This window comes from Colletotrichum godetiae, assembly GCF_030913485.1.
Source record: "Colletotrichum godetiae strain CBS 193.32 chromosome Unknown BDP55scaffold_6, whole genome shotgun sequence".
Lineage (NCBI taxonomy): Eukaryota > Fungi > Ascomycota > Sordariomycetes > Glomerellales > Glomerellaceae > Colletotrichum > Colletotrichum godetiae.
In genome coordinates, this window is record NW_026851254.1 from 563789 (window position 1) to 590813 (window position 27025).

At 54.1% G+C, this 27025-nt stretch overlaps 10 protein-coding genes across 10 annotated transcripts; 4 read left to right on the top strand and 6 right to left on the bottom strand.

Moving 5' to 3' along the window:
- The first annotated feature begins 203 nt into the window (after window positions 1-203).
- BDP55DRAFT_650120 (LMBR1 domain-containing 1) lies at window positions 204-2433 on the top strand. The gene has a single exon (XM_060573960.1). The coding sequence runs from the start codon at window positions 419-421 to the stop codon at window positions 2201-2203; it is 1785 nt and encodes a 594-aa protein (XP_060433964.1). The 5' UTR covers window positions 204-418; the 3' UTR covers window positions 2204-2433.
- A 4-nt stretch (window positions 2434-2437) lies between these two features.
- On the bottom strand, window positions 2438-3820 carry BDP55DRAFT_724839 (uncharacterized protein; the record flags this gene model as incomplete). Its single annotated transcript, XM_060578942.1, has 2 exons — window positions 2438-3665; window positions 3735-3820. 2 exons carry the CDS (start codon window positions 3818-3820, stop codon window positions 2438-2440), a joined length of 1314 nt encoding a protein of 437 aa, XP_060433965.1.
- A 2822-nt stretch (window positions 3821-6642) lies between these two features.
- On the top strand, window positions 6643-7310 carry BDP55DRAFT_650131 (uncharacterized protein). Its single transcript, XM_060573961.1, has one exon. It carries the CDS (start codon window positions 6658-6660, stop codon window positions 7081-7083), a length of 426 nt encoding a protein of 141 aa, XP_060433966.1. The 5' UTR covers window positions 6643-6657; the 3' UTR covers window positions 7084-7310.
- Window positions 7311-7483: 173 nt separating this feature from the next.
- On the bottom strand, window positions 7484-8560 carry BDP55DRAFT_627964 (uracil-DNA glycosylase-like protein; the record flags this gene model as incomplete). The annotated part of the gene is made up of 1 exon (XM_060571828.1): window positions 7484-8560. One exon carries the CDS (start codon window positions 8558-8560, stop codon window positions 7484-7486), a length of 1077 nt encoding a protein of 358 aa, XP_060433967.1.
- A 1034-nt stretch (window positions 8561-9594) lies between these two features.
- On the bottom strand, window positions 9595-12851 carry BDP55DRAFT_627965 (family 47 glycosyl hydrolase; the record flags this gene model as incomplete). The annotated part of the gene is made up of 2 exons (XM_060571829.1): window positions 9595-12633; window positions 12690-12851. 2 exons carry the CDS (start codon window positions 12849-12851, stop codon window positions 9595-9597), a joined length of 3201 nt encoding a protein of 1066 aa, XP_060433968.1.
- Window positions 12852-13447: 596 nt separating this feature from the next.
- BDP55DRAFT_344020 (uncharacterized protein) lies at window positions 13448-14529 on the top strand. Its single transcript, XM_060566942.1, has one exon. It carries the CDS (start codon window positions 13800-13802, stop codon window positions 14475-14477), a length of 678 nt encoding a protein of 225 aa, XP_060433969.1. The 5' UTR covers window positions 13448-13799; the 3' UTR covers window positions 14478-14529.
- Window positions 14530-19978: 5449 nt separating this feature from the next.
- BDP55DRAFT_344067 (uncharacterized protein) lies at window positions 19979-22005 on the bottom strand. Its single transcript, XM_060566944.1, has 3 exons — window positions 21785-22005; window positions 20736-21728; window positions 19979-20673 (listed from the first exon to the last, which is right to left on the bottom strand). Exons 1-3 carry the CDS (start codon window positions 21917-21919, stop codon window positions 20113-20115), a joined length of 1689 nt encoding a protein of 562 aa, XP_060433970.1. The 5' UTR covers window positions 21920-22005; the 3' UTR covers window positions 19979-20112.
- BDP55DRAFT_344066 (uncharacterized protein) lies at window positions 22006-22960 on the bottom strand. The gene has a single exon (XM_060566943.1). It carries the CDS (start codon window positions 22785-22787, stop codon window positions 22092-22094), a length of 696 nt encoding a protein of 231 aa, XP_060433971.1. The 5' UTR covers window positions 22788-22960; the 3' UTR covers window positions 22006-22091.
- A 41-nt stretch (window positions 22961-23001) lies between these two features.
- On the bottom strand, window positions 23002-23747 carry BDP55DRAFT_650145 (uncharacterized protein). Its single transcript, XM_060573962.1, has one exon. It carries the CDS (start codon window positions 23256-23258, stop codon window positions 23022-23024), a length of 237 nt encoding a protein of 78 aa, XP_060433972.1. The 5' UTR covers window positions 23259-23747; the 3' UTR covers window positions 23002-23021.
- Window positions 23748-25006: 1259 nt separating this feature from the next.
- Window positions 25007-26045, top strand: BDP55DRAFT_650147 (uncharacterized protein). Its single transcript, XM_060573963.1, has one exon. The coding sequence runs from the start codon at window positions 25459-25461 to the stop codon at window positions 25789-25791; it is 333 nt and encodes a 110-aa protein (XP_060433973.1). The 5' UTR covers window positions 25007-25458; the 3' UTR covers window positions 25792-26045.
- The last annotated feature ends 980 nt before the right edge of the window (window positions 26046-27025 follow it).

Sequence of the window (27025 nt, forward strand, 5' to 3'; positions counted from 1 at the left end):
AATATTGCAGGTGCAGGTGCTGCAGCAGGCCTACAGTGATCTAGACCCCAGCACTTGCAGCACTCAGCAGCCCCCTGTGCCCCCTATCAGCTCTGTGACGCTCAGGTGCAGCACACTAAGGCAGGCAAGCTAGAGATTGACTGGGAGCTGGGGCCGCGCTAAAACCTGTCGCCACACGGCAGGAGCTAGCAGCTCAGGCAACTATGCTGTCCGTGTTACGTCACCCGGCGCAACCTCTACTGAGGCATGCTAAGCTAGAGCTCCCCAAGCACCCAAGAATTAAGCAGTGAAACAATGACGATGCCCACAGCTCTGCGCCAGCTCTGTTGATTTCTCGGAAAACATCAACAAAGGTCTATTCTACGGCCAAAGAATCGCCATCGAATACTGAAACCGTACGGCCAGCCCGCAATTCATCATGGCCAACGCAGGCCTACTCCAGACCAGTCTGATCTGGGTGGCTTACGCCGCCGCAGTCGTCTTCTGCCTCCTGGCTGCCATTATTACTACCTTCACCTGGCAGACGCCCCGGGAGCGATCCGCCATTGTCAGCATCGTCGCTATTGTCAGTCTGACGGCCCTTCTGGCAACCGTCCTTCTCTTGCCTGTCGACATCGCCCTCATCTCCTCCACAACACACGCATCACTCGGCGTGAAGAAGGACTGGGCTACTGAGGCGCGAGTCCACGATATCCTTCAGACACTGCGCATCGTCTACTATTCCCTCTATAGCTTCGATGCTCTGCTGTGTCTCTTGATCATCCCGTTCGCCTACTTCTGGCATGAGGAGTACGATGAGATCGAAGTCGAGGAGGGCCGGTCATTCGGCAGTCGCCTCATCAGCGCGCTGAAGTACACACTTGTCTTCGTCGTTCTAGTCTTGATCCTCTTCCTGGTCGGCTTCTTCGTACCAGCCGCCGGCGATCACAACGGTGCTCACTGGGACCTGGACTACTTCAAGCGCATCCTGGCTCAGAACAACGGCCAAAAGGCGCTTGCCTTTGCTCTTGGACTTCTCGTCACCCTCGGAGTTCTGCTGTATGTCATCTACACAGCCGCCGGACTGGCCCTGCTTCCCATGTCCTTCATCAAGTCTGCGCCCTCGATTTCTGCGCCTCAACTCACCGAAAGCACCGCAACGGCCTTGGAGCAGAACCGGGAGCGCCAGCGCCAGCTGGAGATGCGCAATGCCGGTCGCCCTGAGGGTATGTCGTCCAAGGACAGGCGTGAATTCGAGGCACTGATGCGCGAAGAGCGCACTTTGACGCGTCGCGAGAGACTAGCAGCCGAGGCCTCCGGCGAAGGTCGCAGCACTATTTACAGATTTTGGCTCAAGGTCTGCGCCGTCTTCCGGCCCATCAAGCTTCTCGGCGGTATCCTACTGCTCTTGCTTTCCGTCTTAATCTGGGTTTCCATGTTGATCACGGGCATCGACAAGGCAAAGAACTCCTTCTGCAAGGGCAAGTGCGGCTACATTCTGGGTCACATGAACATCTTCCAACCCATCAATTGGGTCTTTATCCAGTCGGCCAAGGCCTTCCCCATTGACTACGTTTTGATGGCCCTCTTGGTCCTATTTTTCTTCAGCAGTTCAATCACGGGTATTGCTACCATCGGCATCCGATTCTTGTGGGTTCGCATCTTCCAGATCCGCAAGGGGCGTACCGCGCCGCAAGCCCTCCTCATTGCGACCGTCATGCTGGCCCTCATCATTCTCGCCATCAACTACACCGTTGCAAACATGGTGGCTCCCCAGTATTCCATGTACGGCACTCAGACATACTGCACAGCTCCTCACCACGCCGGGGAGACCCCCAACTGCAAGGACAGACCCGATTATCTGGTGCAGTGCTCCGAAGCCCTGGATCCCGAGGCCCTCAAGGTCTGCACGCCATCCATCATGGCTGAGTTCCTCAACCGCATCGCAATCACGTGGCCCTTCTTCGGCCTGGTAGACTTCTGGGCCCAGTTTGTCTTCCTCGGCATCTTCCTCATTGTCTTCACGACTGGACTCTTCCGGGCTCCCAAGCTCAATGTGTCCGAGGTTGATGAGGACGCCGAGGAGGACGAAGAGGAGGGTCTGCTGGCAAGCACCGGTCGCAGGTTCGGAGCGACGTGGCAGGATATCACTGGCCGCACCAACAAGACCAGCTACGGTACGCAAGAGGGAAACAACGGTGCCGGGTCCTCTGAGGAAGCCTAGTTCAATGTTTGAGGCTTCCTTGATATCAGGACTGTTGTGCCGAGCATATACGGGAAAGGGCTGTAAAACAAGCACATTGCATATCATCGACGGGTATGGGAAGCGTGGAATTTTGTATTGGAACACGGGTCAAGGTACACACACGATGACGGGAAGGGAATGGGACCGGGTCGGTAGTCTTTTTTCTTTCTTTTAGCGACACAGAATGCTCAGAAATCGTTTACATGCTCCTCCTCATGACGCTCCCAGCATGACCCGTCTCTCGCTGTCCTTCCCCGGCTTGACGAACCGGACGGCCTTGTGCGTCCGGTCGTCAAAGGCCGCCGCTGGGCCGATGTGCATCTCGTGCCAGCACCTGGTGCAGTAGACATCCGCGCAGCCGAGGCACTGTAACGTGCCGTCCTCCAGGCAGACCGTACACCACGTCGCGGCGTCCTCGTCTGTGTAGCCCGTCTTGGACGTCAGACGCTTCTGCTTCACGGACCGGTCTGCGGGCTGGAATGTCGGGACGGAGGGGAGACCCATACCACCAGCGTCGTCTGACGAGGGTCCTCCGAGACCGCTGAGCGCGGCCATGCGGGCCGCGATGTCGTTGTCAAAATTTGATGCAGCATCATGTTTGGGCGCGTTAGACGGCACAGAGGGGAGTCCTAGGTCGGGGAGGCCGCCGCCCTGGGCTTCGTTGTCTGCCTTTGGGGCAGCGATGGTTGAGGGTACTGAGGGGAGGGAGAGATCTGTGCCGCCATCACCTTGACGATCGTCTCGTGAGGCATCTTGGCCTCCGTACTCGTCGCCCGACGTTGTTAGAATGGGCTCATGCCGAGAGTTGTATCTCGCCTCCTCTACAGCCTGTGAGAGTAAGTCATCCACCTCGCGGCCCATTTTTCCACCATCCGAATTATCATCATCATCGTCTCGACCGTCAGCAGAGCCATCTCGCCCATTGCCCCTAGACGGATCCACCGAAGTCTTCGAAAGCTCTTCTAGAAGGGCGTTCACCTTGGCGGAATCATCGTCGGTGGAGTGAGATTGCCACTGCTGCGGCGAACCACCAAAGTCCTCATCGCTAAGCAGATCCTCGAGGGTCTGGTCATCCGTCTGCAGGAGGGGATCGACGTCATCGTCCCCCGCTTCTACCGTCGGAGCCGCCGGAGCCGGAGCGGTGGTGGACGACGGCGCGGGCGATCTTGAGGACTGATGCTGCTGCGGCTGGGACTGGGGCGGTGCTGCTGCTGCTGATCCAGGTCCTCCCGTGTGGGACCATCCCCGCGATGGGGACGCCGGAGACTGAAGCTGCTGACCGAGACGAGAGCTCGCTGGTGTGGTGACCTTTGCGGTCTGCTGGGGCGGCGGTTCCTCGCGCTCGGGTGTGTTTCTCAGGGACCTCAACCGAGCGGCCAGTGCATCTTCCCTCGAGGGCGGCTTTGCTGGCTCGATGCCCGTGAGGGAGACATTCAGGGCACTTGTAGAAGAAAAAACCTTAGCAAATTGGTTATCCCGAAGATGCCGGTGGTCTTTTCTTTTTATTTACTTTGATGACCTGTCCATTGACACTCCGGGACTGCCGCCCTTCAACGCGCTCAGGCGGTCCAGTAGACTCTTGTCGGGGCCGCTCATGTTCAAGGTCTTTTCTCTTCTCCTTTGGGACCTTTGGATCTAAATTTGACCGAGACCGAAGGAGTAGGTAGGACGCGGGTATAAGGATAAGAAGGAAAGAAAGACTTTGTGGTCAGACAGATTGAATCCGAGGGGACGAGACCCCGCACATCGGTGTGATAAGTTGAATCAAATGAGCTTGTATTGATGCGAGGGGGTTTGAGGTGTGCGCCCGATTGTGGAGGCAACAATAAGCACGAGGTCGAAAAGGTCCGAAAAAAGTGGCGCAAGGCAACTCGCGAGGCATCCAGGGACAAGAGAAAATCGATGTTGAAGAATATGGAGTCAAAACTTCCAGTCGTCTGGGGTACCGACGTCCGTTGCTGATAGGCTTGATTGATGGACTGCTTGTACCAGTATGACCTTTGATACAACAGGGCCGGTGAGCAAATGTCAGATCATAAAGTGAGAGGGTACGATTGCCTGTGATGGGATCCCGTTGCGTTAGCTGGCACAAAGTATCCGTACTCCGTACTGTTCGAGTGGTTGCTGGCTGACCTAGAGTGGGAGGCGAGCAATGGAAGTGCGAGCTGTCCGCTCCGCTAACTGGGCGGAATGTGATGTGCACAGCCTCAGATTGGAGTCATTGCTCAACATGGCAACCACTGGGCATTAGCCACCAAATAAGCTTGAATAAGCGAGATGGGGGGAACACTGTCACCCCGGTGCTCTCATTGCTCTCATTAGGCAGAAACTTGCGTCCTGGCGGGCGTGTGGCTGTGTGCCAAGGTACCTCCCAAGCTCACACCGTCGGTTGCCAAAGTCCCCGAACTAATCCTCTTGGCACCGCCCGACTCTGCTTAGATGCTCAGGTTATCGACACTAAAACTCCCTGTTGATTATTCAATTTTTTCCGATTCTGTAGAGAGGCGCTGATGGGGAATTCAAACGGCTCAAGGAATGATTAACAGCCTAGACAGGCGATCTTCTACCGCTGGTCGTGGCGTAGCTTCTTTCCACTCTGCTATGGAGGGAGGGCTCACTCTGTAGGTACCCTGTCGGAAACGACCTGAATGAATGCAAACGGAGTACGGTAATGGTTGTTCTATGTCTGTGGGATGGCATACCGCCACGAACAAACGATCGGTGCCTTCGTGGCGCATTAGAAACGCCGTCATCGAAGCTTATGCCAGGGCTCAGGCAACGCCAGCTATGAATTTACCAAAAGGGAAAACAGCCAACGGTATGATCCTCGATGGGAACGGATCCATAGCTTGGGGAGGATCCTCTTCGGCTGTGCCGCCACCTTTTGGCTCTACCAAATGCTGACTGCCTGCCATCGTGGTGTGAATTGGAAAAAAGGGAAAGAGTCTGTCTCGAATTATAAGATATCCAAGGCTTCCGCTTCCCCCCTCATCATCGTTCCTTTCAAGACCTGGAGAAAACCATCTCACCAAATACAAAATAGCCTCCTTGCTTTACCAACTTCACCGAGCGACAAGCAAGTACCCTGCTTGCATCATAGACTTCGACACCCCTACTACGTACATCCTAAGAAAGACGCTTTCCTAAAAAGAGGACGCACCCAAGCCCCGACCCCAATCCTTCTTTCAACGGCCTGACTTCATCGCGCATTCCAACAGCCGCACACACCTTAGGAAATTCCTTCCTTTGTATACGCCGATCCTAAAGTACCTACCTATCTTACCAACTTACCCCAACAACGCCGGTAAAGCGAACTTCGTTTTACCCAAATCCTACCGAACACAGCCAAGCAATCAAGAGCGGAAGGCGCACAAGGGAAGTGTGGGAAGCAACCACACTCATTCAGGGCGCACCAATTCTTCCGGCCATCCGTCATACCTAGTGTGGTGGCAACGGGGCCATTCAGTCTATTACACATCACAGCCATCGTCTGACGGCATATTGGACCAGTCCGAGCATCCCTGCCAGTGTGGATAGACCGTCACACTTCGATCTCTTGGCACTCTGACACGCCCTGCCCATCTCTTGAAACGGGAAAGAGACAAAATTCCTCTCGCTCCCACTTCCGCCAATTCCTGCAACCTCTTTTAAATCTTACAACTTGCCCATACATATCTCAAACTTTGGCCTATTTGCTTTTCGAGTCGCACACGAGACTTGCACGGCCCTATCCCGTATTGGAAATTGGCATTTACAGCGTCGCATTTTGATCAACGTCGCATATACCTACGTACCTTCTTACCGAATAAGCCGGGCCTAATAAACACATCCCACCGAAAGCGAAAATGAGAGTAGATCTCGCAGTCGTCGCGCTGACGCTGCTCGCGCCCGCGTGGGCCGCCGCCGTGGAGCCCGGTCTCCATGGCTCCGACGTCGCATTCCTCGCCCCCAAATTCGAGCGCGACAACACCCAGCAGGACGAGAAGCTGTGGAAGCGCAAGGGCGGAGGCGGCGGCGGCGGCGGTCGCGGCGGAGGCTCTTCCTCAGGTGGGTCCCGGTCGGGAGGTGGCAGTCGCTCCGGCGGCTCTAGCTCCGGCTCTGGTTCTTCAGGATCAAGCTCATCAAAAGGCGGTTCATCAGGTGGTTCAAAAAGTGGTGGCAGCAGCAGTGGCGGTTCCAGGTACAGACCCTCGTCTCCTTCTTTTCCTTCATCTGGACGGTCCCCGTGGAGATTGCCGTACCCGGGCAGAAGCAGAAGCAGAAGTAGCAGACAGCAGACTAACACTAAGTCAAGCACCTCAAGAGGCGGTGCTCGCGACAGCTCCGGCGGATCGACAAGGACAGGAAGCGGACCGGTCCCAGCATACGGCGGCGGCAGATATTATGGCGGCGGCGCGACGGTTCCCTATTCGGCCGGCGCAAGGAGGGGCAACATGGTGCCGTTCCTGCTCGTCGGCGGTGCCTTAGCCTTTTGGCCCGGTCTCTGGCTTGGCGCGCACATGTATCCCTACAGCCACCCGTACCGGTACTATAACGAGACGGCCCGCCAGAACCAGACGAAGCCGGTGCTGTGCGGTTGCCAAGAGTACCAGCCCTGCGGCTGCGACGAGAACAACAGCACCGAGTACATGAACTCACTCCTTGGCAACGGCAGCTATAATGCGCTGAACAAGTCTGTCGTCAACATTGGCGAGTACAACGGCAACGAAACCATCCTCATCAACGGTTCCCTGCCCAACGGCACCACCGCAGCCGGCGGTTCCGACGAGGTTGGCTCCGCTGCCTTCCGCACTGTTGTGGAGACGCTCGGTTTCTGGCCCGTTGTTGCGGTCGTTGTCGCTACCGTCTTCGCGGCATAGTGGACACCGATGGTGTATGTATGAGCATGCCTTTGTACATTAATGATGGATGGTATCCCACGCAAAAGGGTTGGTAGTATGACTGTTTTTTTGAGTTTCTTGGAGTTCGATTATGATACCCTACAAGTTGGCAGAGCCCAGGACTTTACATGATTATGGGAACGGGTCCATTGCTGGGGATCATGAAAAATGAACAGTTATTATCTTCGATAAACGAACGACTTAAATGTAGTATTCTATGCTCTTTGACCGATAATATGCTGAGTGATTTCATACCAGATGCTACTAGTTTGCCACCAATAGGTGAACCGACGCCATTACTCGAAAATGGTAACGTCGAAATGTTCAGCGCTGTGTCTAAGCCGCCTCAAATATTTGATACGACTTCTCCACAGTGACCTCAAGCTCCTGCTTCCGCTTCCCTTTCAGCCCGCCTACGCTCACACCAGACACCCAACTCCCTCCAAATCCTCTCCTTCTCAGCCGGGCGGAGCGTGGCAGCAAGACCACTCGTGCTGGTAGCAACAAACACCTTGGCGCCAGCCCACGCCTCAAACGCCTCGATGCCGTCTCCCATCCCCTCCTCCTGCTCCCCCTTCACAACGACACCCATGTTCTCGCTCTCATCCTGCCACCCATACCGAAACTCCTCCTTCCTGATCCCCCTCCCATGCCTCACCCGCCAGATACTCTCCCAAATCGACTTACCCACAATACAAACCACCTCGGGCCTACACCCCCTGACCTTGTCCTCGAGGGCCCCGACGCCCTCGTCCATCTCCGCCTTGGACAGCTCGGCGCCGTTGCGGCTCGGGCGGGCGACAATGTTGGTGTTGCCCAGCCCGTACAGCGCCGGCAGGTCACGGTCCTCTGCGGGCGCGCAGAGGCGCGTGGTGATGCCCGAGGAGAAGAGGAGTTTCCAAAAGAGGTTGGAGGGGTGGGCGTAGACGTGACCGAGGGCCGCGGTGCGGAGGCCTGGGTTGAGGCCGACGAAGAGGATGAGGAGGTTGGGCGCGAGGATGTCGGTCAGGTGGGGGAGGTGGGCGTAGGTTGAGGGCGGGGCGTAGCCTCCGGCGGCCTTGCGTTTGCGTTTCGGTTTTGCGGTCGGCTTTGGGCCTGGGTCGTTGAGGATGGTGGATATGTCTTGTGAGTCTTCTTCAGGTTCGACTTTGGGAGAGATGGATGCTGGGGCGGACTCGAGTGTCTTGGATTTGATGCGGCTGCCGGCCGTCTGCTTGGTGATCCGGTTCGGGGATGGGACTGGTCGGAGTGGAGTCTGCTTCCGTGGACTACGACGGAGGGGTGGCCGAGATGATGGGCCAGGGGATGCAGGAGCATCATTGTCAGTGAAAGTCCTGGCTTGAGTGGTGCTGGGTGGTTCGCTCGCCGGGGTGAACATGAAATCTTGCATCTGAAGCCGGCCCCTGAAGCTCGCGGCCTCGGGTTGAGGTTCAGAGTCAAAGAAGGGCGACTCCATAGCTAAGATTTGGAGCCAAACTTTGGAGCGTCGAATCTGTAGGCAAAAGATTTCCGATTCGAGTCTGTATAGTAATCTAGACTCGCCCGAAAGGTCACGAGCCAACTCTCTTATGCAAGACAAGGTCCCAGATGTTCGGAGCTATGGGTGTATGTTTCTGTTTGAGATTTGAAATGTCGAATCTTGCCTTCCGTCGAATCCTTTGTTATCGAATGAGAGAAGAATGGATTACTCGGTCTTGGACCTGCGATGGCATGCTGCATAAATGAAATTCCAGATGAAAGAGTGCACGAATTATTCGTCGGTGTCGTGAATGCGCTTTTCTGGTATGGTCATTTGCAGAGCAGTACTCTCTATCCCTTGATGTACCTAGGAGTCCTAGGCAACGTATGACCCGGGTTCGATAAGGTGTCCTTCAAGCAAATACACGAGACCCCGTTGCGTGGTGGGATTCGCAGTAGTTCAGTTTTGGGTTTGAGGCAAGTTGATTTAAACACCTTGACAGCTTCTGGCTAAAACCTCGCCACTGTGCCGGAAGGTTTAGTCGCGGGAAGGTACCTTAATATTTGATTTAGGGGTCCTACCTTCCTTTGGCGTCATTCGAGCTTTCGGGCCCACAAAATCCGATCTCCCACTGTTATTCACCGGAAACTCAACGCTCATCTCAACAAAGATTCAGAATCATTCCCTTCGTCGCATTACTAAAACTCACAAGAACTGTTCAAGTCGATTGATGAGAATCAAAAGGACAAGTGGAAGAAACCTTAACGAAGCTGACGAGGCAGAGGATTTCCAGAGGGAACCAAAAGATTAGGCTTGTTTCACTTGTTCACAAACACAGAGAACCTCAATGGCTCATAACAGCCGTATTCTGAAATTGCAGTTCAACATCAAAGCATGAAGCAACACAGAAACTCCTCCACATATGGTATCTATCATGCACCTCCAGACCCGTATATACAATGTATCGCTATGCTCCAACAAAAAGACCATGAACCTCTCCTTTTTCTACTTCCACAGCATTTCTGCCCCGTTTACAGGACAATGATGTTATCCACCCTCCGACCTTGAGTCTCGATGAAGTATTTCCTCCGAACTCCCACGCCGAGGGCATTGCCAAACTTTTCGTAAGCCTCGGGCCCACCGCCGCGAATCATCACCATGGCGATGGGGTGCGGCCGTCTTAGACCCGAAGGTGTAACCTGCTCGACGTCAAGATGAGGTTTAATCATCTCGTATTCCCACAAATCGGGAGCGCTGAAGACATAATTGGTCTCGAGCTCCTCCTCGTCGACAATGATTACGAGCTGTAGAGATCGCGGCGAAGGTGTGTAGGAGGGGATATTGGCAATCTTTTCACTGAACGAGCAGCCTCCACGGCGCAATACAATAACTTGATGATTGCGAGGCGCTTCATCAGGCAAGCGACTATCACACCCAAAGCCAGCTCGATAGACCGTCTGCCAAGAGAGGTTCGGAGGAGCGTCATCGCTGGGGACAGAAGCGTCAGGAACATCGGGCAGCGGAACAGCGCCTTTCCCAACTGCCAAAGCACCCATGTAGCTCTCAACGTGGAAGTTTGCCTTGGCACCAGCAGGGAGTGGTGCCGGGGTGTTGGTGGGATCAAAGACAGACGTGACAGCGCGAATCATGGACTTGATCATGGACCTGTAGGCAGTGTTCATACTCTTGCCGGCAGCCTGATCTTCTACGAGCTCAGATTGCGCCTCTTCAGTGAGCTGAACCTGATCGTCGAGGTCACTGATCTCAACCTCCAGCCCCTCAGCGGGTACCGGTGCACTGGCGTTTCGCTCTTCCGGCTCTCCGTGCATCATGATGAGCTCGACAAACCCATTATAACGAACACGGTTGAAGAGAGGATCGGAAATGCCTTTCAGGAGGTCCGCGTCAATGTGTACCGGCTCGTCTCGCCCCAGCGGCATATGGTTGACCTGGGTGACCCTCCAGGTATGATCATATGCTGAGTCAAATGATTCCTCCTGGACGAAGTGGACCTTCAATCCACTCAGGGCAGAAATCCTGACGCCCACTGGCGTTTTGAAAGCAGCAGTGTTGGCAAAGAGGCTATTGAAGGCGCTCCCAACGCTGCCCTGTTGTATGTTTGCCGGGAACTCGATGACCAGCGTAGGCTTGAAAGGCAAAGCAGCGCAGGTGCCGTTGTCTGGGATGAGAGCGCGTGGGAGTGTCCAAGGAAAGAAAGTATGATTTGCCTTGTACCTTGATATCGAGCCATTGCTGCCTTTGCCGGCGGGAACCAACTCGACTCCACTGCGTGGGTTGGAGATGGTGTGCAAGTTGACGAAACTTGCTGCATGAAAGACGTCAGGCCGCGCAGCCAGAACAGAACCGGTTAGAGGAACTTGCTTTGGAACAGGGCAGGTATTGGTGAAGTTCTCGTCATAGTAGACATCGACGCTGCTATGTTGTTTGCGGTGCTTCTGCTTCTTTGTTGGCTTCGTTCTTCTTCGAGGGATGATCAAGGGATGCGCCTCCGTTGTGAAGACATAAGCGGCATCGAGCTTATTCAGAGGGTGATCCGGATCGAAGAGCAAATAGAGATACTTGGTGGTTTCGCCAAGAAAAAAGCTCTGCATACGGTCGGCCTTCTCCCCTGTGTCGACATTCTGCAGGCCGGACCAACCGCATTTCGTGTAACACAGTCTCTTGATGTCACTGAGAACCATCTCCCCGACGTGCACATACCAGGGATCGTTCGTAGCGCGGTACAGGTAATAGTTGGACTCGATGAATTCAGGCCGGCCAGGCCACCAACCAATGCCAGAGTCGACTTGTCTCTCACGTACGGACCATCTCTCGGGCAATGCTCCGTAACGAGTCCATAGAGCCGTATACAGAAGGTTGGCCTCCTCGGCCTCCTCAATTTCGCCAGCCATCGCAAGCAAGCCAGGGTAAAAGGCTGCCAAGCTGTCAATCCAACTCGTGAAAGCGTATCCGCGAGTTCGGTGACCAGTCATATAGTATGGATGATGCGCGTCATTGTATAGATGGCGCTTAATGGCTGCGTGTGCGTGGTGCCACGCCTCCAGGAAAGCCCCAGCTGAGTTCTCCTCAGGCGTCAACGGTGTGTCGTGTAGTGTATTGGGATCGAGCCACTGCCGATCAGTGGGTGGCTCTGAGGCGGTGACATTTGGCAGCTCGTGACCAGACAATAGAATATGGCTTTTCAGTGCATACTCAAAGAAGCTGTCAACACCAGCGCCGATTCCCGAGTCAAAGCTAACCCACTCGCCCTTTTCGGGGTCAATTGCGTTACCAACAAGACCAATATCGCTCTTAGCTTTCCACACTGCCCAAAACGCCCGCTTTGCCAATTGTTCGAATCTTGAGTCGCCTGTGAGCCTACTAAGAACAGTGAATTCTAGTACGAGACTTCCCGCGCCGGCGCTACACGTGTCTGTCTTTTCGTTCGTCGCTCGAGGTGAGTCCGGATCATCGCGAGAAACTTTGTGAAGTGGAGAGTTAACGTAGAAAGGTATGCCCTGTCGCAAGTTGACTCTCGGATACGGCAACCCTGTGTTCGTATAGAAAGCAGGCAAGAGTCGTTCTGCAAGGTCCAGAGCTAGCCTAAGAAGCTGCCCATCGTATTTGAAGCTGTTCGGCCATGCTATGGGTTGCAGCTCCAACGGATCCGAATCCTCGTCTTCGTTGAAGGTTTGGCCAGGGTTGTAGCCAGGTATAGGCAATTCGCCGATGGCGAATAAATGCGCGCTGAGCAAGCCGCCAACTCCTCTGATGACTGTCTCGAAGACCTGAACTTTGCTGTCCAAATCAAAGCCTCGCGCTCGGCGCCCTTCCCCAGACGGCCCGCGTCTTCCGTCGCCATAGTATTCGACGAAAGCTGCTACGCTCTGCTGGAACTCCTGCAGAGCCCAGACAGCAGTATGTTCATCGGAAGGTGTCCCCGCGAGGATAGCCAGGGTCGAAAGGCTGTCGATGAGGGTAAGGGAGTAGTTGCCGAGGACATCGTTCAAATCGTAGTTTCCGGGGTTCGCCGGGTCGCGCGTCAACGGAGTGCAGGAGATCGGGCGTAACTAAATGCAAAGTCAGTATGGTTCCAATGTCTCGAAGATTCCAAGTGTCTGCGTACCTCGTCCTCTGGAAACGCAACGCGCATGTAGTTGTCCCAGCCATGGTGGAAGACTTGGGTAGTTGCGTTGCGGAGTTCGGCAAGGTGAGCATGGCTGATTGCAAACACGATTGTCGGCCATAAAAGACACAGATAGCCCAGAACGAACGATCGCGATAACATGGTGATATTATCTCTTCTGGCGCCGGGTAGGGTTCCCATCAATCAGCCGACTGCCAGCGGCAGATGCCTCTCGATTTATACGGGACTGAAGACGAGGTTCTTCATGGAGTTTGGGGCATCAAGCAAGTTGTACTTTGAAAAAAGAACATGGGTATCACCGAAGAAAATAGAATATTCGCAGAGAAAGAAAGGAACAACGTTGAACTGGAAAACGTCGCCCGCCCTTGATAGGTCTCGTGTCTGACGTCGAACATCGAAGTGGGATGCGATGTCTGTCATCTTCCTCCCATTGGTGGAGCTGCTGACTCATCATATAGTCGGTGCGTTGCTGCTGTAGTGCTGCACCTCAACTTCTGGCACTTGCCGTAGTGCACCGTCAGATTGGACGAACGTGTCTTGAGTCAGTTGCCGATCAGGGTTCTAGAAGGTCTGGAGAGACAGAGAGAGTCGTGACGGTACTCTCTCACTTCCATAGATCTGGCCAACGATAATAGTGTCTTTGCTCTCGATCATCGTTTTCATGGGGTACGCAGTCGTTTCGAAACATGTGCTTGGATTATATACCCGATGATTCCCCGACAACATAACAAAAGCAGCTTCGAAGATGAAGAGCTACCAGGACTGGTGTGAACGCGGAATGGGATTGAATAGTGTGATCGAATTTGTTGGGAGATATTATCAACTTAGCTGGCCTTTCAGACTTACGTCTAGGCGGTAGGGAGAATGGATGTAATCCAAAGGCTTTGTGAGAGAAACTCTAATAAATGGAAGGCTGAGGAGGAGGGATCTCGTGAACCGAGGATTGTCCCTTATCTTCTTAGAGTTGCTTATCGCAAATCCTTACCTCATCATTCAGAACAAGGTGTGGCCAGTGCACTCGCTCGTTCGGGCGCTAAGTGACGGGAAGCTTTCTTTCTTCCAACTACCCCACAGCGCCAAAATCCTCCAATGTCAACCTCATCGAAGGATGTATTCTCGAAGCGCTTCCAATGTTGGGTGACAGGCGCGCCGCATAAGCGCGATACCTCTTCTTCTACACAACGAGCCTTCAATCCACAATTTCCAAGTTATTTCATGAAGACTTCAATTTCGTGCACACTTGCCTCACGCCCCGGGGCCGATGATAGTCAATGTCGGAGCGCAGCGGTCCATCACCGGTGCTGCCCCCACAACGTCAAGCCATTTCGATCAGAACCGTGTCGTCCAGTTTCAGGCAGCATGGAGGGGAAGCGAGCTTCAGCATCGATTTCGTCGGGAAGGGCCATTTCGGGGCAGAGTCACCGACAAGCTGTAACGTCCATCCGGCCCACTTGCACTATTCGTACGACCGATCATCACCCATGGGTATTTGTATTGGAACTGCAGGTGGCCGCCAAACGGGCCGCGCACACCGCCAGGCCATTTCGGCAGGCCGTGGCTTCAGCCTCCCGCACCCATTTCGCAGGCTTAGCAGTCGAACATCAGCCACTCATGGTCGTTCACCAGCTTTACTCCAGCCTCGATACTTCGCACACGATGTCCCGGAGACCAGTCATTTCTACCGGGGTAGCAAAAGTTTTTCGCGTAACGGAGGTCCTCTTAGATGCGAGTAATATGCAGCGTGCCATTAGCCCGATACGCGGCTGAGGCAACGCCGCTTGAACACCGAACTTACTGCGAGATTCACTCGCCACGGTCTATCGCCATCACTTTGCTATAACGCTTGCAGGCTAGGATCATATCTCGTCTCACTAAGCTACATCCCACACCTTTATCTCTAAGAGGCACGTCAGGCATGAACTGTTTGCTATGCGCACCCTGCCATTCAAGTTGCTCAGCCCTCGAGCTGAATATCTCCTTTCACGGTCCGCGGCGCAGTTTTGATCTCCTCCTGATTCCAAATCAGAGGAGTTTTCAGAGAGCTCTAGATCACAAGAGCGGAGCTTACGGTGGATGCCGCACAGCAGAAGCCTGGAGACCTGGGAATCTGGAAACCTGGAATGCGGGCGCAATCTTCCACCCCCGTTCCCTCGTCCCGGGAAGTGTTTGATGCCATGTCGGTTGCCAGATGGCGGACCATTCGACTCGGCACCTGGTCTGTTTCGAACATCCAAATGAGGCAGGAGCACAACGATTTGGATTCCATCCCGGAACAAAAGCAATCTTGTCTTCACCGACTTTGGACCCGATGCTCTGGAACGAGGCCTGCAAAGTAGAAATAATGAAGCAGAAGCTGCAGAAACTCTGGACCAAAGTGCGTGTTTGCAGTCGTTCGATTGGCAGCACATAGAAACCGAGCGTCTACTAGTGGAAAAGCGGAGAGGAGGGTGAACGATTGTCTCCCCGACGCTGCTGGATGGCGCGATTGGCTTGCTTGCTGGTCTGCTTGTACAGATGCTGCGACTCCTCTGCAAGGGAAAGGTTATACCCGGCAGGCGGTTCTATTCTGCACTTCTGATTCGTCCCGAGAAGACGGATAGCCATATCACTGGCTGGGTTTTGCATGAGTAGTGGCTTAGCCGCTGCAGATGAGAATTACCGACCACTCCTTTGCCAGTTTGGCGGTGATCTGGCAGGCTCATTCCGGATATAGCGCATGGCAGACATGATGGATGGCATGATCGCCTTTTCGGCCTGGCACACGCGCTTCGCGCTTCGCAGCTTCGTCGTTGAAGTAAGAAGGCCGGTTGGAACAGGCGCAACACGAGCTTGGGCGCTTGCGAAGACTAGAATCCGGGGCTGAGATTCTCCAAGCGTCACTTATTGTCACACAATAACTGCTGGGTTGCTGCGACCAGACGAATGGGTTGAACAATGAACTGCGCACACCTGCGACCCCATGGCACGACCCCATGGAGGCGGCCGCCGACAATGGCGTGAGGTGACAAACGATCTTGTCCTGGAAAGATCATCGGAAAAACAAAGTGGACGACATTGACGTGTGTATTGGGCAAGGTTAGCCTGTCTAGGCACGGCAAGTTGCAACAGAGGGCTACATCGCTTCGAGGATGGCAGCTCAGCCCAGTCAAGCACCCCCCAAATTGATCAACACTATCGGAAACCCCATGGCTGGCAATGGCCCGTGGGCCAAGCAAGCGGGGGGGGCAAATGGATGCCTTCGTCCCCAGTTCCCCCTCTCTGATCATTGGGGATCATTGGGGCTGCGGTGTCTCTAGACGAAGCAGCGAAACGGAAGGCCACGGACGGCAGCCGAACAATGGCAATTACGAGAGAACAAATCAAGTGAAATCTCTAGCGTTGAGGTCGACTCCGCGGGGGACCCGTTGAAGGACAAGGGAACAGGCACCAGCGGCGCTCTCTTCTCTTGATTCCACCCACCCCTTGTCGGGCTCTGAAAGATACCCGCCGAAGGCCGCAAACATTTAGTCTGGACAAGATGAGAGTTTGCGTTTTTATCGCGCTGTCTCCATCCAATTTACCGAATTCCTGGGACGGGTTGATGAAGTGTCTCTGCAGAGCAGACCGGACGTGGGCTCGAGGAGGGTGAGGGTGGGGGCTGGAAGAGGAAGAGAGGTTGTCAGGCTCCACACCCAAGGCGGCGCGGACAAGGGAACGTTGCGACTGCGGAACGCCTAGTGGTCCATGCAGGCCTAGCACCCGTTGCCGTACGGAGACGAAATGGAAGAGAGTGTGCAGACTGGGTATTCCTACGGATACCTACTACGGTATGGACGGCATGGAGTACGGAATACGCACGCACCATTACCCGTGATTCGCACCATGGGTATCCAAGGCATCGCACACCCCCCCCCCCCCCCCATCCCGACTCCCCAAGGGTTGATGGATGTGGATGTCTGTCTTGTAGTGTAAGTTGCGTGTGAGTGTGCAGTGCGTTTTTGTGGTGCTCCAAGCAAAGCAGGGAGGTTCGTCGCTTCATCGCTTCGTCACCCCTTCCGGGCCCCTGGCCACGGTGGTTCCCTCTCCTCTCGCCGAGAGCCTTTCTCTCTTCCCGGATTCTGGAAAGCAGAGGATCAATCACAGGTCCGCAATCGCATTCCCGTCACACACCCGCACCGGTCAGCGCCCTAGTAGGTCAGGTCCGCCAGGATGAGATTCCATGAGAGCAGAGAGAGAGAGAGATGTGTGAGAGTGAGTGGAGTAGAGGAGAAGAGGAGATTCTCTACGACCCGTCAGCCGTTTCCCTCTTTTTATTTTTTTGCTACATTTTATCAAGGGGACCCCCCCCCCCCCCCCCCCCCCCCCCCCCGCGGCGCTCGATCAGATGAGACGATGGACCATGAATGCGCTCCCATCATCCATGAATGCGATTGAGATTGTGAGATAGCGCGCGCAATCTTTGGGGCCCGCCTCCAGGACGACGACGACGACGACAACGATGATGATAATGATGAAACCCCATTCATGGACACCAGCAATTTGTGAGACAGCATTAACCGAAGCGGCTTGACGTCCGTCCCCGCGTCAAGCTGGCTGGCTGGGAAAGGAAAAAAAAAATCCCACTAGACAGTGGACGCAAGTTACGTCCGGAGTTGATTGCATAATTCCGGCCCGTCCAACGTTCACTTTTCTTCTTCACATTTCGCCTTATCCACGCCGTGCCACGCTATCCTACCCGATGGTCAATGCCCAAGTACCCATTGATTCGGGGGAGGGGGACTCTCCTCACCCGCCGTCATCTTGCCTCGGATCGAACCTATCCCGCACAACGGCCGAGAGCTTAGGTTTGCTTGCTACTTGGCCAGCCTGCCCGCGCCCGACGCCACTGCCGAGATCACAACTCAACAACAAATTAAAGCAAGAACAGCTTTATGGCTGTTGCCCTCTTATTGTACACACTGCAGTTTTTTTGTTTTCTTTTCTTGTTTTTTCTTGTACTACACTACCTTATACTTTTCTGTACTACGTGACTACGTGACTTTGATTACTTGCTTAAACTTTCTTGGGGAAGGAAAAAGAAAAATTGGTTTGACAAGCAAGGCGCGATGCGATGACTTACCTCTCCATCTAGGTACATGCTCGTAATACCTTATCTTACCTTGCCTACGGATACACTGTCCGTACTCCATACATGCTCTCTCTCTTCTGCTCCCTACCTACCTGCCACTTTCGAAACTCCGGCAAATCCCATCCCAGGCAGGCAGGCAGGCAGGCAAGGCAAGGCAAGGCCCCCGGAAATTCGGAATTTCTCACAGCTTTCCCACTTCACGTGAGTGAGCAGCGAGCGGCTCGCCGCAAAGATTTGAAAGAGGCGAAAATGGGCAAAATGGAACAAGAACCTACAGTGAACTCCGTACTCCGGAAAGCCGAAAGCCCAGTATCTTGGCGCCAAAGGGGACAATCACAAGAGCGCGGAAGCCGCTCTGCGGGGCCGCCGGCTGGGGTACCCACCACTCGCAGTCTCTCTCTCCATTCTTCCTCTCAGAGTCGAGAGACTGAGAGAGAGAGAAGTATCCGAGTATCGTGGACCGTCTCCGCCTCCTCTCCATCTCTCTCCTCTTTATCTATCTGTATACATTGACATCAGGGTCCAGAGCGGACCATCACCAAGGCAATGTGCAGGCAGGCGGGCAGGCAGAAAAGTGAACCACTACGGGGATGCCCCGGGGAAACATCAAGAGAGACTGTGAGAGAGAGAGAGGATCTCTTCTTTCCTTTGTCGTCTCCCATCTCTCCTCCCCCACCCGTGCCACCCTTTGCCTGGCGCGCCGCCGCCGCCATGCTTGTCCCTGCCTTTTTGTTCCCTTTGCCCTGTGCGGCGTGCCTTGTGTCCCCTTGTCAAGCAGCGCGCTAGATATGCCCCCCTCTGCGACTGAACCCCCATAACCTTGCAATGCCTCTTTGCGGTTACTCCAAAGCCATGGGACTCCTCTGACCTCTGTGATCCTCTTTCCCTTCTCCTCTTCCTCTCTCTCTCTCAGTCTCTCCAGGGCACCCCCCGTGATGGGCTTTTTTAAACCCTTTCTTGCTACGATCCCCCCCCCCCCCCCCGGACCCTTTCCCCCCTTGACCCTGAACGTACCCGGTGCCCACTATCTCATCTGAAAAGGGTAAAAGTTTCGACTTCTCAGGTTGCGGAAAAGCAGCACGTCGCATCCGGGCCAGGAGGGCCGCAGACACGGTCTGGCTGTGGATGTTAGTCTCTCTCTCATCGTATGAGGACTCAACGGCGGGTGGTTTATAGCGTATTTTCCTTGCCGGTGGGTATCCACCAACCGCAGCGCCGTTAAGGAAAGCCACACCCGCAACCGCAGCCGCAGGGCACATCTTCTTCTTCTTCTTCTTCTCCCCCCTCCCCTCTGCCATTGCCTGGTCTCTGGATCCAATCACCCTTGCCTTGCCCGTCCCTCGGCATCGGGGGAGGGGGGGGGGGGGGGGGGGGAGGGAGAGCACGGACGGGGCGCCCGTTGAAGAGGGCTAGCCCCCCGGGACCCTCCCTCCAGCCCGACATGAAGCATGAACATGGGTTTGATGTGACGAACAAGGCGTGCTAACTCGTCTCTCATTGTCGTCGTAATTGCTGTTTGACACTGGTGTAGCAGTCGAAGAGGAGAACAAGTCACTTTATTCTCTTGGCGTATCCTGATGACGATGGCATGAATGGGCCAAAGTACGGGCAGATGAGCTGTCTTCCCATCCCATGGTCAGGAGACGACTCCGAGCGTAGTCTTGTTACATTGGGCGCGTCGGCGAGTGCGAATGCTGCCTTGGTCCCGAGAACTCGGAAATCCTGCCTGGAGAAAGATGAGTTGTGAGTATTCCCCTCCTGCCCAAGGTGTGTGTCATGACGGGCAGGTAGACAGGACTGCGATTCCTTTCCTCTTCGGATCCTGGGCTCGGAAAGCACCAAGAGTTGCACAGCATTTTCATTCAAGGTGATGTTTGTGATGTGTATATATATGATGAATAAATCTTCCAAATGGCACAAAAGAATATAGACAGTGAAGTGTAAATGTACGCGAGTTAATGATTTGCGGAACCCAGAAGAGCCCTTGCCGCCGGTCGTCCCCCTGCCCCCTCCAGTATGAAAGACCATACGAAATGAGTGGTATCTTTTCAGCCAAAAACAAAAAGAGACAGAGAGAGAAAGAGAGAGAAAGCCAAGACCAAACCAAGACCAAACCAAGAGCAAATGCAAAAGAAATGACAATGAACAATCTATACGTCGTTTCAGCCGCTTGGGCTCGGGAATAGCATGATGGGACCAACCCCATAGGGGGCTACCATCGGAAGAAGTGAAGGCCACTATCAAAGGTGGTGTTGATGTTTGCGCCGTTGATCTTGTCTGAATCTTGACGATTCTTCAAGTCAACTTAGGCTTTGGTGCCACGCGTGCTCTGACGGCCCTAGGCTTTGCCGGCGTTCTTCTTTTGGCAGGCTGCTTGCCTTTGGCCTTACTAGAGGAGGCGGCCGTCTCCTCCTCTGGGCTTCCCACTTCCATCTTGATCTCTACTTGGCGGCCTCGTGGGCGAGCTCTGGGCACCGTCGTGAACATGGGGTCTTCGTCGACACCGTCGTCGTTATCCTCGCCGCGGTACTCGTATATCTCATTGAGAATTTGTTGACGCTCCTCTGGATTCTGTTGTGATTCGACTGTGTCGTCAAGCAGGACAGCACTGCTTGTGGCGGGGTCCCTCAGACGGGTACGGGCTTGTAGCTTCCTTGCTCTCCGGGCCTTTCCTGGTTGAGAAGTAGGCAAGGGCGTGTAGCCCGAGTCTACCATGCCACGCTCGACTGCCATGTACTCGACGTCACCTGTGCCCCAAGCAGTTGTTTGTCCGCCGCCGAGCTCCTTAAACTTGCGATGAACCATCTTGAAATATAATGCATCAACGTGATCGAAAGCTTCCTTGAGGTAATGTTTCTAGTCCCTTGTTAGCTATGTTGCTAAAAGAACGACACCCCTGGAGCACGGTGACAACTTACATCTCTGGGTGACCACTGCAAGAAGTTGGATCTTCCTCTTGTCACTTGCATTTGCAAACGTGCAGATGTGCTCGTCATTCCGAACCTCTCTCTGTGCTCGCTCGTGATTATCTCCCACATTCCGGTACCCTTGACGCCTTGGGCTATCAAGCCTCTGTGGCGCTCGAAGAGAAATGCGATGTCTGGTGGGCAATCCGGCCTGATGACAAATTCATCGGGGAGCAAGGCGATATGCTGCATCTCGTCATCGGCGATTGGGTCTTCAGATGATTCTGCCTCGGACTCTCCTGCTCGACTTCTAAGGCGGGGGCTTCTTTGGGTCCGGCCCGCTGCTTGTTGGGTGTTTTGACGGGCTCGGCTAGGTCCTCGAACGCATTCGGGGCGTTGTATCTGTGTGCTTGGAAGGGCGTATCCCATGTAACGTCTCCTGGTAGCTTCAGACTTGAAAGCTGTGATATCGGAATCCTCCACCCAGGTGTGAGTAGGCGGCTGGGGATAGTACTGTGCATGGGCTTGCGAAGGATGAGGAATTTGTCCCATGGAAAGTTCACCCATGATAGGCTGCGGCTGCATCATTTGCTGCTGGTGTTGAGACAAGTAGTAGTTATTGGGTGGCACCTGAGGGGACATGGAGCCCTGGTCCGATTGAGATGGCGCAGAGACAGCGTAGTTACCAAAGTAGTAGTCTTCGGGAGGTTCGCGTTCGTGCTCAGGTTCTGCGTGGATGTAGTTCATGTCGAATTGACTCTCTGTTGTGGGAGGGTTCATCGGCATAGGGGAGCCAACTTGGCTCTGGGGAGCGCTCAGGGCAACAGGGTGCGGCCAAGCCATCCTCGCGGGACCGGAAGGACTAGACTGTGGTTGCATGGGAGCCATTGCTGAAGGGTACTGGGGAAGAGTTGACGTTTGTTGGATGCAGGGCGAACCGCCACCAGATGCTGGGGTCAACATGTGTGATTCACCGAGTTGCGACTGATGGCTGAAAGTTGTGACCTTGTACTTGTCAGATTTGACTCGAGGGCTAATCAAAGATATATATCTCGACTTACCGCAAAAGGAGGGCTTCTAAGATCTGGGTAGATTGTGGTAGGAGGTTGTGCCACTGAAGTGCGCCTGCTGGGCATAGGGTCTGACAGTCCGTCCGTATGCATAGTGGTCTGGTCGACGTAGTTCTGGCTCGTCATGATCAAGTAGACGACCAAGAGTAGGTCTAGACAATCGAGGTAGGTATAGAATCTGAGTGTGGAAGTGTTGATGTTGTGAAGAGCGGTATGTAAGTGGCAAAGGGGATATTCCAAAGACACGGATGTAGACGAGAGCTTTGATAGTTTGTGGTTGTGTGAAGCTCGTCTTGTCTTATAAGAAGATGGGAAGGGGGGATGGACGATATAAAGAATCCAAAGAGTCACTAAAGTCTGCCTCTCCGTAATTGGACTTGTGAAGTGGGAATGGATGAGAAGAGAGCCTCGCGAGGACGAGATGGCCGCGGCCTATTAATGACGAGCGAAGTGGACAGCGATGGATGCCGATCCAAAGGTTTGTATTTTTTTCGCAAGGGGAGCCTACCAGTCGAGACGATTTGAACGAGTGCCACTCTTCAGTTAAGAAAGCAGCGGGGACCATCGCCAGGGTTCGAGGAAGAGACAGGGGGGGAGGATAGTATACACGAGGTACATGAGGCCGTTGTAGTCTGGAAGGTAAGGTAGGGCCAGCACACGGACCAAGAGAGCAGGAGAGGAGGAGGAGGGGACAAGCAGGATAGGACAGGCACAGAGGAGAGAGAGACAGCAACAACGCCAGAGAGACAGAGAGACAGAGACAGACTTGCATGCGGGGGCATGGATGTGGGTGGTTCATCGCAGGCGATAGCCGCCCGGGGCTGGTATGTACGGGTAGTGCAACTCTGTAGATGCGGGTCGATTCAGTCGGCCGAGCAGCTTTGGGGCCCTGGTCTTGGGGGGGCGTGTGTGTGTGTGTGTGTGTGTGTGTGTGTGTGTGTGTGTGTGTGTTGAAAGTCCAGATAGAGCGAGGGAAAGAGAGAAAAAAGGGCATGGGGCGTGTGTATCCACAACTCCATGGATGGGGGAAAGAGGAGCAGGGGATAGAGCGAAAGATTCTGAGAGGTTACCATTGCCAGCAAGAACCACACACATAAACGACAGAGTCGCAGTAGCAGCAGCAGCAGCAGCAGCAGCAGCAGCAGCAGCAGCAGCAGTCCCAATGACATGACAGTCACACTCGCAGATGCAGCCCAGCCTAGCCCAGTAGGCTGTATCCGTAGCGATGTTACAGCCCACCGGAGCAGAACGTCTCCCTGTTTCCCAGAAACTCGTCCAAGGTACTCCGTAGTGTGGTTTGCTCTGTCTGGTCTCTGTCTCTCTCTCTCTCTTTCCGTGCGGCCGCCTTGAAGCGCCTAAATGGGTGACAGGTGTGGGACGAGTGGGGAAAAAGAACGACTGATAGAGCAAGGCTCAACATAGCAGAACTTAGGAAAGAGTCTGAGTCTCTGAACATACTTGTCATTGCACCTCTTAACTATTTCGAGGCACCAATGGAAGTAATACGGCTCTAACATGGAGAGTAGCGAGGCGCCTAAGTACAGAGGGAAGACGACCACTTGCTCATACAGCCTGGTTCATCCGACATTGGTACTTCTTTGGTTTTTATGGAGACTCTCTGCTTCGACTTGTCGGCCTACCAGCATCCTCTCTTCACTTGGCTACCTTGGAATTCGCTAAGTAGAAGGAGCAAAGTAATTGGGCTGATTCGTACTTACGTGAATGGCGCGGACAGGCAGGTAGATGGGGTCTAGAATATATTAAACGTCCATTGGCGATGGGGACGCTCGATGTATAATGCTCCTTGTTCGCGGACGAAGAATCCCGGAGGAGAGGGGAGATGAGCGTTGACTTATGCCGCATGTGCGGCCTTCTCTGATGGATCCTGGATCGTACGGGTGCACGGTACACAGCCTTTTTTTTTTTTTTTTTTGTAAGGCAGAGCATGGCAGGGACTGGTATCGGCGATGGGGTCTAACTCGGAGAGAATGAACACCGATCCTGCGGTTCCGCGATCACCTTGATCCATGATGAATGTAGATAGAGACGGGAAGCATTGTCTAGGCCATGATCCTTGACAGCATTGTGGGCTGGTAGTCAGTATCCGAGATGACAGACTTGGACAACAAGGCGGCATCAAGGAAGTAGTGTAGCACGAGAGCCGTGGCAGAAGAAACGACATGAAAACATACTAGTGCTAGGGTTGTGGGATAACTTGCCTCTTCCTCTCCATCCACAGGACGGGGACCAGTTGCTTGGGACAACCCCGCCACCTGGAGGTTGCAATGGTAGGGCTCTTGCTGCAGAACACCGCAGGATGGAAATGGATTTACCAGAGTTGTGTCGTCAAAAAGCAATGTTATCAAGTCTATAAGCTGGGAAGGTAGCGTGTGTGGTGGGAGAAATGCAGAGTTGAATTGAAGTGTGGGTGACTGTAAAAGAACGGTTGACATTGCGACGTCTGGGGGCTATCAACCTGCGTCCGAGTTAGATATTACGCACGTAGTTACGCACGTAAAGGACCCAGATATGCCAAGATCGACGTGGACCATTGTAACGGGGCTGCCCCGGGACGGGACTGATACGGTCTTCCTCCCGTGGTGGATAAGTTGATAGACGAGAAAAGAGGAATCAAATCGATCTTGAAGCTATATTAGTGGTTGAACTCCCTGCCCTTAGTGCATCTCTGTCCGATTGGAGAGAGTTGCGGACAGAGCATAGGATCTCAGAAGTCTCAGAAGTGTTACCCATTTCCGGCGAGGGTATGGGAGTGTGAGTGCAAGCCAGTGTGTTGTGGCATGCGTCAAAAAGCGACGATCGTGTATGTGCAGTTCAATTGTGCACTACAGGTGTGTATGTTGAAGATACCTTGTCCAGAGCATAATCCCAGGGCCTAGGTAATGAAATTACCATGGGTATGAGGTAGCTGGAATGACACGGCAATCAAGCACGCAAAAAGAGCACAATATAATGATTAACAAATGAAAAGAAAGAAATCGAGAGGACGTGCTACATTCGATGTCAGGAGCTGGCCCTTGTCGAGGTTGAGGTTCCGGTTCCGGTTCTGGGTCAATCTTGAAATGGGGGTTGGTAAAGAGAGGAAAGGAAGAGTGGGAAAGCAAAGGCTGTGTGAGGGTGAGCGTCAGTGTGAGTACTCCGTAGGGAGTAAGGTGAGGATGGAGTTCGGGGGTCAAGCCAAAGAGAATGAAGAGAGGGCGACGGCCGAATGTCATTGCATGAACCGTGTGATTGGCTCCATAAACGGCCGCAACGGGGTCGACAACCTGGGAACCTGAAGGCCGGGGGCAGGAAAGGGCAAGTGGGGACGTTCATCTCGAGGTTGGTACGTATCTTTGCGTGCCTGCCTCATTCTCGGCCTGAGCCCCGTCTTTCCTTTCTGACTCCTTGAAGCCTGTTTCCTGCCTTCCTTTCCTGCCTCTGCCTTGCACTCAACACCTCTGCGTGCGTCGACTGTGCCGTCCTTGAGCCGGGTCCGCTTGTTCACGTCCTCCAGTCTCCAGGACTTCAGAACCCAGATAACTGGCTTTCCCCAACCGGCGCATTGTTGCCTTGAAATCAATCATCCACCACATGTTCAATGACTGTAAGAGCGGAAATGTGTCCTTACCACCAAGTTCCTTTCCACTCGTGAAAACCTTGACTCAATGAGTTGTCAGAAACTTAGAATCTCTCCCGGCGGCACTTGCGCTATGAGTCTCCTCTCTCTCTCTCTCTCTCTCTTCCTCTCCCAAGTCTGTCACATTTGCTCACTTGCTATCAGTTTCGTGGGCGGGACCCTTACGATAGCTAAGGGTACCGTTGCCGAAATCTGCATTGCTCTAAGGTCTGGTCACCTCAGGCCGGCCCTACCTACGCCAAGAGTCGCGGAACAGAACGGCCAGTGCCCAGCTGCCCCGGCACCACCACCAGGTGGGAATCTTTGGGCGACAGGGGTGATGGGGGTATACCTAGGGGAGACCTCACCTACCTACGGATAGGCTCTGATGTTTGGGTGTGTGGGTGTTGAGGCTGCAAATCCTCGGACAAAGCGGGGGCTCAGTTTCCGTAGGACTCGCTTGTCAACCTTGACTCCTTGTCGCTGGGTGTGACCGGGTCGCGTCCCGTCAACTTGGAGTCCTGAACCATGGTTGAGTGGGCACTGAACTGGACTGGACTGGAGTGGGCTGGAGTCACTGGAAGAAGCCGGGCTCTTCAGGATGGAATTGCTTAAACAGTCATCCGAGAACTAGATACTCGTCATTGAAATTGCCTTCTCTTTGACCTACCTTGCCCTTCTCTTCCCAGCGATCAGAGACACCTTCATGTCAGGTCATGACCCTCTAAGAAAAAGAAAATTGTCAGGGGGTTTCCTTGCCCGTGCAGAACTTGTTGCAGCGTCGGTAAACACGCGCCAGTGGGACAAAGCTTTCAACATTGTCTCGACTCTCGCCTCCTCCCATGACATCGAGTCTCCATGGTATTCCCATTCCTTGGCTGCGGCGATTATAATGCGATCAAGCCACTGTCGATCAAGGCAAGCATACCTACATCCTCCGTACGGAGTACAATGCCAGGCTATGTGCCCTAGTATACATACCCATCCAAGCTAGCATAGTGAAGGTAGTGATGGCATAGGTACTCTGATTCGAACTGGGCAGCCCCCGCAATCTTAATGGACACGGGACCAGCAACTTCATGATGAGGGTGAGAAAGGATTGGACAAACGAGCGGGAAGAGACGGGAACCGTTCGATCTGGAGGGCCCATAAGCATAAGCTGCCGCCGCCCGCCACGATCTGAGATCCATTTCGTGCGTGCCGCGAGAGGGCCGCCGCATAATCTGGCTGACCGGCACAGACACTTTTTCTTTTGTGAATACTCGGAGGATCCCGCCCGTACCTTTGTACAATGGATGTCTTACAATGGAGATGGAAGTCGAAATGAGGGGGGCCCCGATCACAGACTCGACTCTGAACTTCTGAAGAACCGGTTGATGCCATGCCTGCCCCCCACAGCGGGCGTTCATACGCCTCCCCCCTGCTTGACTCGAAGCTCGTTCGAAAGGGTGAGTTGTCACAAGGGAGGAATGGGCTGATATTGGCCGCGATGCATGCAACTTTGAGACCCTCGACCATGCCTTCTGATTGAGCAGGAAAGAACAATAGCCACGTATGGCCGCCGGTGCGAAACAAGAGGAGAGGAACGCGACTTTGCTGCAGAGAGGGAGGGGGGA

Coding starts and splice junctions, on each gene's coding strand:
- BDP55DRAFT_650120 (XM_060573960.1), top strand. CDS start 419: ATGGCCAACGCAGGCCTACTCCAGACCAGTCTGATCTGGGTGGCTTAC.
- BDP55DRAFT_650131 (XM_060573961.1), top strand. CDS start 6,658: ATGGTGCCGTTCCTGCTCGTCGGCGGTGCCTTAGCCTTTTGGCCCGGT.
- BDP55DRAFT_344020 (XM_060566942.1), top strand. CDS start 13,800: ATGTCAACCTCATCGAAGGATGTATTCTCGAAGCGCTTCCAATGTTGG.
- BDP55DRAFT_344067 (XM_060566944.1), bottom strand. CDS start 21,919: ATGACGAGCCAGAACTACGTCGACCAGACCACTATGCATACGGACGGA. Junction 21,729..21,784: donor TTAGAAGCCCTCCTTTTGCG/GTAAGTCGAGAT, acceptor GACAAGTACAAG/GTCACAACTTTCAGCCATCA. Junction 20,674..20,735: donor TGCAGTGGTCACCCAGAGAT/GTAAGTTGTCAC, acceptor ACAAGGGACTAG/AAACATTACCTCAAGGAAGC.
- BDP55DRAFT_344066 (XM_060566943.1), bottom strand. CDS start 22,787: ATGCCCTTTTTTCTCTCTTTCCCTCGCTCTATCTGGACTTTCAACACA.
- BDP55DRAFT_650145 (XM_060573962.1), bottom strand. CDS start 23,258: ATGACAAGTATGTTCAGAGACTCAGACTCTTTCCTAAGTTCTGCTATG.
- BDP55DRAFT_650147 (XM_060573963.1), top strand. CDS start 25,459: ATGAGTTGTCAGAAACTTAGAATCTCTCCCGGCGGCACTTGCGCTATG.